Source organism: Procambarus clarkii, chromosome 53, assembly GCF_040958095.1.
Source record: "Procambarus clarkii isolate CNS0578487 chromosome 53, FALCON_Pclarkii_2.0, whole genome shotgun sequence".
Taxonomy (NCBI): domain Eukaryota; kingdom Metazoa; phylum Arthropoda; class Malacostraca; order Decapoda; family Cambaridae; genus Procambarus; species Procambarus clarkii.
Window position 1 is genome coordinate 14013248 of NC_091202.1, and position 9884 is coordinate 14023131.

Sequence of the window (9884 nt, forward strand, 5' to 3'; positions counted from 1 at the left end):
AAGTTGTTAAATCGCATCACCTAGTAGCCAGAACGCACTACTTGGCCTACTATGCCAGGCTAAATTTGCCTAATAAGCCAAGTTTTCGTGAATTTCATTATTTTTCATTTTTTTTCTTATGAAATGATAAATCTATCAATATCATTATGTATGAGTTAATTTTTTTATAACTTGAGTTACAACTAACGTAGATATATGACCTAACCTAACCTACCTTAACCTAACCTAAACTAACATAACTAAGTCAACAATTTATGTTCCTAATATAATATATTAATAATATTTCAAATAAATCAATTGGAAACAATTTTCGAAAAATAAAGAAAACCACTTGGCCTATTAGGCAAATCGGGACTTGCATAATAGGTCGACAAGTGTCGGCCTACCACTCTATTTCCTGATCGTCTTGTCCTCTCCAATACTTTGGCGAAACTGGCCTTACACTTAATGACAGACTTTAGGAACACAAGAGAAGTGTTAAGTCTGCAGACACTAACAATGCTCTCTTCTGTCATGTGAGGGATTCTAATCATCCTATTGATTGGTCTTCCTCCAAAATAATCTTTCCTGCCTCTACTATACACAGACGCCGTCTTGTAGAATCGGCTGTAATACACAACGTACCCAACATGAACTTGAGTCCTGGCTTTGTTGCTGTTGACTCTTCCCTTTCACAGTATATACTCAAATGCTCTAATCTTTCAAACAAACGTGACCTAACATAAGCTTATCCTTCCATTTATCTTTCTTTCTCTTTCCTTTTCTTTCTCTCTTCTCTATTTTTTCTGATCATTGTTTTCTCTTACGTTCCCTTGCTATCCTCTTCTTATTCCTATTACTATTTCCCTCTCATTCGGTGGAAATAATTGGAGCTGCCTCGTATGGGCCAATGGGCCTTCTGCAGTTCTTATTCCTACTGTTATCCCCTCTATTACACCTTACAGTTCGTACCTTTTGCCTTGCTCCTCACCTCTCTCTTGCCTATTTATTGCCTGCATCAACTCCCTCATCACAATCAACTTGAGTATAGTCCAGGACGGACCGATACGTCGTCGTCCCTTCACCTTCTAGTGTGTGGTCTGGTCATCATTTTACTTATTATTTGGGTTGTTGTTGTTTCAGATTTAGCTACTCAGAATGTCCATGGATCACGGGCTATAGCGAGCCAGTAAACCTATATATAATTTGGGTCTGACGCCTAGTGATGTATTTCGTAAGGTCTCACCTCACATTACCAAAGACAAATTCCTTTGTGTTAGCACCTGATTATGTCCTCTAATGGTGAGGTGGTAGGTGACATGGATGAGCGACATACATTGGGTATTGTGGTGTTTGTGTGTTACTGAGGAAGTCTTGGTTTTAGGGTTGATATAAAGCCATGGCTTGGTTACTGACTTTAATACTTATAAACGATTACATGACTAGCTGCTTCCAAGCTGGTAGCGTCCTGTACGCTCTCTTGTTTACCTCGCTCCCTGGCGTCTCAGCCGCCGCACATAGTAAACGGATGGTACCATTTTCTGTGAACATGACATCCCTCCTTTTCTTTAAAAAGAATGAATACAAGATGTCTACCATGCTTGTAGCACAAAGCAAAGTTATTGACACAAAGTAAATTATTAACATATCAAGAGATATTGCATACATTTAACATTAATTAAACACACAAAGAATTTAAACATCTTAATCTTTACCACAAAGGATTTCAATGTTAAAAATTGAAATTGCATTTGTATGTTAAAAATACAAATGCAATGTTAAACAAACATGAAAGAAACTGTAATACAAAGTTACAAAATATTGAATGAGAGATCTGCATTATTCAAACAATATTAAATTTAGTTTAGCATAATAAGTAAATACTTTGCATTACATAGGAACACAATTAATCATCAAATCGTGTAGGGCGTTTAACATGACGTTTAGGACGAGAGTCCTTAAATGCAATAACATCCCTTGATGAATTGTTTGTGGGGTGGAATCACTTTGAAATAGGCCATATTATGTGTTATACTATGATCTCTATTACCCGCTGTTACCTTAGTTCCTTTTACACTAATCACTTTATATGGTTTTGTATCATACGGCATATCTAGCTTTCCCTCTTTTTTCTTTTTAATGAGAACAGTATCTCCAACCTTTATGAATTGTTCCTTTGCACGTTGATCATGACCAATTTTCATTTTGCCCTTGGTTAGTGCATCCTTCTCAGCGAGACGTCTATTCGTTATCACGGCTGGCATGACAGGTAGTGCGATTCTCATAGGACGTCCAAATAAAAGTTCACCAGGTGACTTGCCCAGTGTTCCATGTGGTGTTGCACGGTAGTTCCTGAGAAAAGCATACATAGCTTGTTTCCAGGATCGTCCTTCGGCATGAGCACAGCGTACCGCTTTCATGAGAGGTTGCATGAATCTCTCGACTTCTCCATTTGCTTGAGGATGTAGTGGCATCACACGGCGGTGTTTGAATCCAATATGCTCAGCAAAGTTGACAAAGTCTTGTCCATTGAATGGCGGTCCATTGTCCGTCTTGACAACTTCAGGAATGCCAAAATTTGAAAAGATCTTGTCGAGTTTCGGGATGACAGCCTTTGCAGATGTGGAAGTGATGATTTCTACTTCTGGATAGCGTGAGTGATCATCAATGACTACCATCAAGTACTCTCCAGTTGGTAGCGGTCCGCAGAAGTCCATCGATACTTCCGTCCATGGTGCAGCAGGTAGTAGTGAAGGTTGTAGAGGTGTTGGTCTTGAAGTATCCACAGCAGCTTGGAAAGGGACACAGGCATCATGCATATCCTTTGCTTGACGATCAATGCCAGGAAACCACACCTTTTCTCATAGCAGCTGTTTGGTCCTAACAAGACCTTGGTGTCCTTGATGTGCAAGCTTCAGAGCACGTTGCTGGAGAACAGCTGGAATGACGATACGAGTACCTCGCAGCACGGTGTCGCGTTGTTGCGTAACACTTAATTCTGTCTGAATGCGTTCAAGTGCTTTGAATGCATCTTGGTCAACTCCTGAGGGTGGGATGCGTGGAAACTTTTCTTAGTCAATGCAATACACATTGAAGTATTGTCAATGTGTATTGCATTGTCAATGATACACATTGAAGTGTTCACAGCCTCATACAAGAGCAAGAGCTTCCTTCTCTGTCTGACTGTATCGTTGCTCAACATCTGTGAGAGAACGGCTGGCGTAGGCAATTACTACTCTGAAATCTGGTTGACCAGGTTTGTGTTGGGCTAACACAGCACCTAAACCAACAGGACTAGCATCAACCGTTAACTCGGTGTCCATTGATGGATGAAAGTATGCAGCAGTCGCATTCTCTACTAGTGCATCTTTCACAGCATCAAATGCATTTTGCTCGATATCGCTCCAGTACCATGATGCATTTTTCTTCAGGAGCTCACGTAGAGGCTTCGTAATGGTAGCAAAATCTGGAATAAAGCGAGAACAGTAGTTTGCCATTCCCAGAAAACTATGTACTTCAGTGGACGTTGAAGGAGGTGCAGCATTCTTGATATCTGCAACTTTCTTAGGATCTGGAGACAGACCTTTGTCACTAAGTACATGTCCGAAGAATTCAATTTTTCGTTGATTGAACTCACACTTTGCTCGGCTGAACGTCAGATTCTTTTCTCATAAGCGTTGCAATGTTGCACGAAGAGCTTTGTCGTGTTCAGCTTGGGTACGGCCATAAACAATGATGTCATCAGACATGTTGTCAGCATTAGGTATATCTTGCAATACCTGGCTGATGATGTGCTGGAATACCTCGGCAGCACTGTTGATACCAAAACTCAGGCGCTTGTACCTATACAGACCACGATGTGTCGTAAACGTTGTGATGAAACGACTCTCATCATCAAGTTCAAGCTGATGATAGCCCTTGTTTAAATCTAACTTGCTGAATACAGTTGCACCATTCAAGCGATAGATCATATCATCTACAGTGGGTGTAGGATGGCGTTCACGCATTATTGCCTTGTTGGGAACACGCATGTCCACACAAATGCGTATCTCATCTGGATTCTTCGGATTTGGTGGAGTGACAATTGGGCTTACCCATGGTGTTGGGCCTGTTACTGGTTCAATGATATCTAGTTCCATCAGCCTATCCAGTTCGGCATCGACTTTCTTGCGAGTTTGGAATGGTTGTCGGCGATGTGGTTGGGCAACTGGAATTTCACCTGGGTTGATATGCAGATGTACTTTGCTATCAGTATAACAACCTATGGATTTAAATCGATCAGAAAATTCAGCAACAATACTGAAGTAGCTGAAGCTGAAGTAGTTCCAATTTGGTTGAAGTCTTGTAACTGAGTAAAGACTCCTTTGCATTCCTAACAACATGGAATGTAGTAGTGAGCATTGCATTCTTTGACTTAATCTCTGCAGTGAAAGTTCCAATCACTGGCAAGGCTACCTTTGAAGCATAGGCAGTGGCTTTGCCATTATAGTTTTCAAGCTTTGGGAACTGTTTTTTAAATTTCTCATAGTGGCACTCAGCAATGGTGTCAATGTTTGATCCAGTGTCAATGAGAACTTTGAGACAAATACCAGCAATGTATACACATGTCTCTGGGGTGTTTGGAAGATCATTCCATTCTGTGATTGCTTGTACTCCATAAGTATAATCACATTCACTGTCATCTGAGACTGGTTGTAATGAAATATTGTCTTGTATATTATTAACATTCTGGATATGAGGTGCAAGATTGTGTTTACCACCTCGACACCTATGACCTGATCCTCGTACAGGGCTTTTATTCACTGACTGTGGTTTCTTGAGTGCAGAACGACACATAGCACCAAAATGACCTAGTTTTCCACACTCATAGCACTTCTTACCATGAGCAGGACAAACATTATTTTGGTGTGGGTAGTCTCCTCCACAATTGTAACATTTATTGTTGACACCCTCTGATGTGGGTCGTTGTGATTGCTTGAGTCTTGTTCCATGACCCCAGTTGTGATGTGGTTCTCGGCTCAATTTACTGTTAGGTTTGGCATGATATCTTCTTTGATTACGATGTCCTCCCTGAACCTTACATACCTCATCACTGCTAGTAACAGTGGCAGAACTGTTGTTGGCACTGCACTCCATGACACGAGCATCACGTGCAGCATCTTCCATTCGACGAGCCATATCCAGTATCTTGGTAAGAGAACTGTCATCATCAACAAGTTCTAGAGCTCTTCGACGAAGACGTGTAGATGTGCATGATTCAATTATTTGCTGTTTGATTTCTTTGTCAACATCAGTAAACTCACAATGGGCTGCTAAACCCTGCAGACGTGTGTGGTATTGATCCACAGTTTCATTAGACAGTTGTCTGGCTCTCCTGAAATGCATAATTTCCATAGCAGTATTTTGCCTTGGTTTGAAATGTTCAGTTAATTTGGCTTTGGCAATGTCATAATCTTTGGCACCACCAGTGTCTTTCATTGTGTCAAAGATGTCACAAACTCTATCACCTGCATAATGAAGTAGAAAGGCACGCTTTCTTTCAGCACATTTGATGTCAGAAACTATCAACATATTTTCAAACCTTTTAAGCCATTTGATCCACCTCTGTGACAGGTTTGTCTGGTCACAGTCATTTTCAAATGCAGGAAACTGAGGTATATTTGCCATTTTTTATTGAATAAAAGTAAACTTATCACTTAAAATGTTCCTCAGAATACTAAACACTTACTGCACTGTATATGTTAGCTAAGAATTCACTGTAATTACTTTAATTTTGCAAAGCACACGAGCATTTTAATGCAAAAGTTCACAGCAGAGCTGTTACGGCCCTTCTGGGGCGTAACCGGGTTCTTTTCTGGTGTTATTAGAATTTGGAAATCTGGCCCCAAGCTAGTAGAGGCTTTCAAGGGATGTGTTCCGTAACGCAAGTTAAATTAAAGGGGGAGGGATACAAATGCTCTGATTTATATATATATAATTACACCACCACCATAAATAAATATATAAACAGTCACACGGGGGTTATAAACACTATAATGTACAGAATTATCTTCCTCTGAAGACACAGGATGCTCCACGGTGCTCACGATGAGTAGCCCTGGTTCCCTTCTTCGGCCCACGATGAATCCTCTTCGATTCTCTCGGCGAATCTACCCTGGCCACAGGCCAGCCAAATCACAGTTCCACTGGGTGCTCCGTCGTGGAGGCCTTCAACCACAATCCAGCCCGTAGCTGGCAGGTTCCGATCAGCTCCGCTGTGTAGGCCACTCCACGACCGATACTAGGGTTGCGAGCCCTAGGCAGGAGCCTTGTGTGATTCCGCTGATCACTCTCCTCTCTCAGCACCACAGTGGCTAGTCTCTCCCACCAGCCAGCCCCGGATAAGACGATCCCTGATACTGCCACGTCACAGGCAGGCTAACACTCTCAGCAGTGTTCACCCGGGGGTGACTCACCGCTTCCTCAGAGCAAACTCGTGGAGAGACCTTGGCTGCCTTGGGTAGACTAATCCATCGTCCAATCCAGCAGTCCCAGATCGACTCTGTAATCAGACACGTTATTAGTACTGGGACTAGGGAACCCCACTTACAGGCTTAGACACAAACGTCCACCTATCCACTCCATAGATGGTGTTGCTGTCTAAGCGCCACCTCACCAGAGGTCAGCAGCGCCTATGTTATGAGCTGATTAAGACGGGACACCAGCACCTGTGGCCTGGTATATCCCGTCCTCACTAGATGGCGTCGTCCATTTGGAGGGGGTTTCGGGAGCGGACTCACAGATGGCGTTGTCGTCATTGCTCCGTGCTACGACGCTGGACTCGGGTCCGTAACAAGAGCACAATACAGCAGCAACTGACTTCTTACCTATCCCCTGTGTACACGTGTTGTTGCTACTCACAGCAGCACAACAGTTGGCACAGCAGTAGTTAGCAGTTGGCAGCAGTTGGTACAGCAGTTGGTACAGCAGTCAGTTCACAGCATGAAGAATTGTAGCACAGAGCGCGTTTCGTATACAAAACATCGGGTTTTATATACAGCATCAAAGCGTCGTTTCGTACACCGCGTCGGCAGATTCCTCAGTACACAGCTTGTTCAGTCAGCACAGCTTGGGTAGCACACAGCATTGGTTAGCACACAGCATTGGTTAGCACACAGCATTGGTTAGCACACAGCATCGTTTAACACACAGCATTGGTTAGCATACAGCATCGGGTATGGTGCTCACAGCTTCTCTTCCTCCTCCAGGCAGCATGCTTCTCCCTTGTGTTTTAAACTGACCTGCGTTCACAGTTCATCCTCGTCGCCATTGTGGTGTTTGTGTGTTACTGAGGAAGTCTTGGTTGTAGGGTTGATATAAAGCCATGGCTTGGTTACTGACTTTAATACTTAAAAACGATTACATGACTAGCTGCTTCCAAGCTGGTAGCGTCCTGTACGCTCTCTTGTTTACCTCCCTCCCTGGCGTCTCAGCCATATTAATGGATCCTATATAAGAAGATCCTATATAATGGGGTATTAAACGGGTAGTTAATTAAGAGTGTGACATGCTGGCAGTTTATGTTTTTCAAGTTGCTTCCGTTCCTGTTGTAGGGTCATTCGGTCCTGCTTCTGCATTGGCGCAGGGTCTTAAAGTAGGTATAGAGTAAAACTATGTATAAGCTGGTCCATACTGTTGACTGTCATGTTCATTCATGAACCGTCAGTCAACACTCTTCATTCATGAACCGTCAGTCAACACTCTTCATTCATGAACCGTCAGTCAACACTCTTCATTCATGAACCGTCAGTCAACACTCTTCATTCATGAACCGTCAGTCAACACTGTTGATCCCATGAAGACTTGGCCCTAGTACAACTGCAACACGGCTCGCAAATACAGCTATCATGTCTACTGCAAAAGATTTAAAAGCAACCTTAGCAGTAATGAAAGGCCATTTAACAAGACAGATCAAGAAGTGCAAGGATCTGAGTACAGAAACTCCAGTTGATCACACCGAACCGGAGGGCTATTATAAAGTCCCAGAAAAGAAATATGAACAAAGTAAGAAGCCAAATGGAAAAATACGTGGCTGTTCTTACTGACACGGCAACAGACGAAGTAACACTAGTGGCTGTCGTACAAGAACAGGCAGATTATGAAGATGCCATTCAAACAAATTTACAACAATTTGTCAAGGTAATAACCAATTGCAAGGCAACAACAAACATTGCAACCACAGCTTCCCAAAACCCAAAACAACCAGAAGTTGTCAGTAAACCCGACACCATTTACTAATATTATATACAATATGCAGATAATATTGTTGCTGTTGTATACACAAGTTAACCCATAGAAAATGTCGCTTGTAGTGGAATTTCTGTCAATTGAAAACGAGATATCATTGACACATAGTACTATGAATTCGTCAGCTATTATGCTGGGAATTATATTTATTACATTAGTCTTTGGACTTTTAATATCATAAAAACATCTCATTTGAATTAACCTAATAATCAGTACCAAAATAGAGTAAATGTGACCCTTGTAAATGTAAATGTAGAGTAAATATAAATTCTATATAAATTCATATAAATTAAATAAATATAAATCTCACAGGTCGGTTCCCACAGAAGTCAAACTACCATCACTTAGTCAACCAACTTTCTTTGGAACAAAGGAAGAAAATTGGGATAACTTCTGGAACAAATTTGTGGATTCTTGTGGATTCTAATGCCAATATCGCTAAGACCACAAAATTTACATATTTGCAGGTTTTTTAGGTTGTGAAGCATTAAAAGTGGTCAGTAATTTAATATTGTCAGATGACGGCATTGATAATACAGTACAGCGCCTTAAAGAAAATTATGCTACACCAGAACGAGCAATCAGACTTATAACACAAAAAATTGTGAATATTCCTGCCCCAGATGGATCCACTCACACACTCCAAGCCTTTAGATTAAAGTTTGAGTCCTTACTCAAGGCACTTGACAATAAAGTGAATCTGGATGAATCGGATTGGTTAATTCAATTTCTTATGATACCTAAACTACCCAGTGAATTACTGGATAAGTTGTTTGTTTTACATAACAAATCTTCTCTGACAGTAAAAGAGATTCCGGAAGGTTTACGCTCAGTCGTAGAAAGACTAAGAGATAACACACATGGAAAATCACCATCTAAACCTTCATTAACTACCCATAGTAGATAACAGAGTACAAACAGTACTCCAAATAAATCTAAAACAACTATCTCCACCCCAAGATGCAAACAAGGTAGTGTGAGCATATATGCAGTGGGTCCCTCCAAACCTACAGTTAATGTGTCACCCAAAACAGTAACCACAAGATGCTGTTAAGGGGGCATATCGAAAAATATCGTTATAAATTAAAATTGTTCAATTTGCTAATAAATTTTTTTATGAAATGGCTATAGAAAGGGCTGCAACTGGTCCAAGTTTCACCATCACACCCTAAACAGAAAAGGAGAAAAAAAATACACAACGTATTATGCAACGAATGTTCAACATTCTCAAATAATCTCAGGGAACACATGTGTCAACTAAAATGTCTACTATGTGCTGTAGAAGCACAAACTCTTGTAATAATTGTAATATGTATGTTCAATATATTTATATTTAATTTTTTTTTCTTTTTATTTTTTTTTATTTTTTTTTTTTGCCAATTTTTTTTTCTCGTTTGTTATCAAGGGATTTGCATGAAACTTGCACACCTTGCTCAATGGATGCCTATCTGCAAGGGTGCCAATTATGAACGAAATCTGTCGAAGTCAAGCTCAGCTACAGGTGGCCGAACTTGGATCTTTATTTTACTCTGGAAAGTAATTTACACCTTCAAATTACTTCAGAGCTTTCATTTATTAATCAATTTACATGCAAATTACACCTTATATGTAGCGTTTGT

At 40.9% G+C, this 9884-nt stretch overlaps 1 protein-coding gene across 1 annotated transcript in view; it reads left to right on the forward strand.

The window, feature by feature from the left end:
- LOC138352329 (uncharacterized) overlaps positions 1-1172 on the forward strand; it is a 2510-nt gene extending 1338 nt beyond the window's left edge. Inside the window, exon 2 of the mRNA XM_069304710.1 lies at positions 1123-1172. Within this exon, the coding sequence (XP_069160811.1) occupies positions 1123-1172 (50 nt within the window). The remainder of the gene's footprint in view (positions 1-1122) is intronic.
- The last annotated feature ends 8712 nt before the right edge of the window (positions 1173-9884 follow it).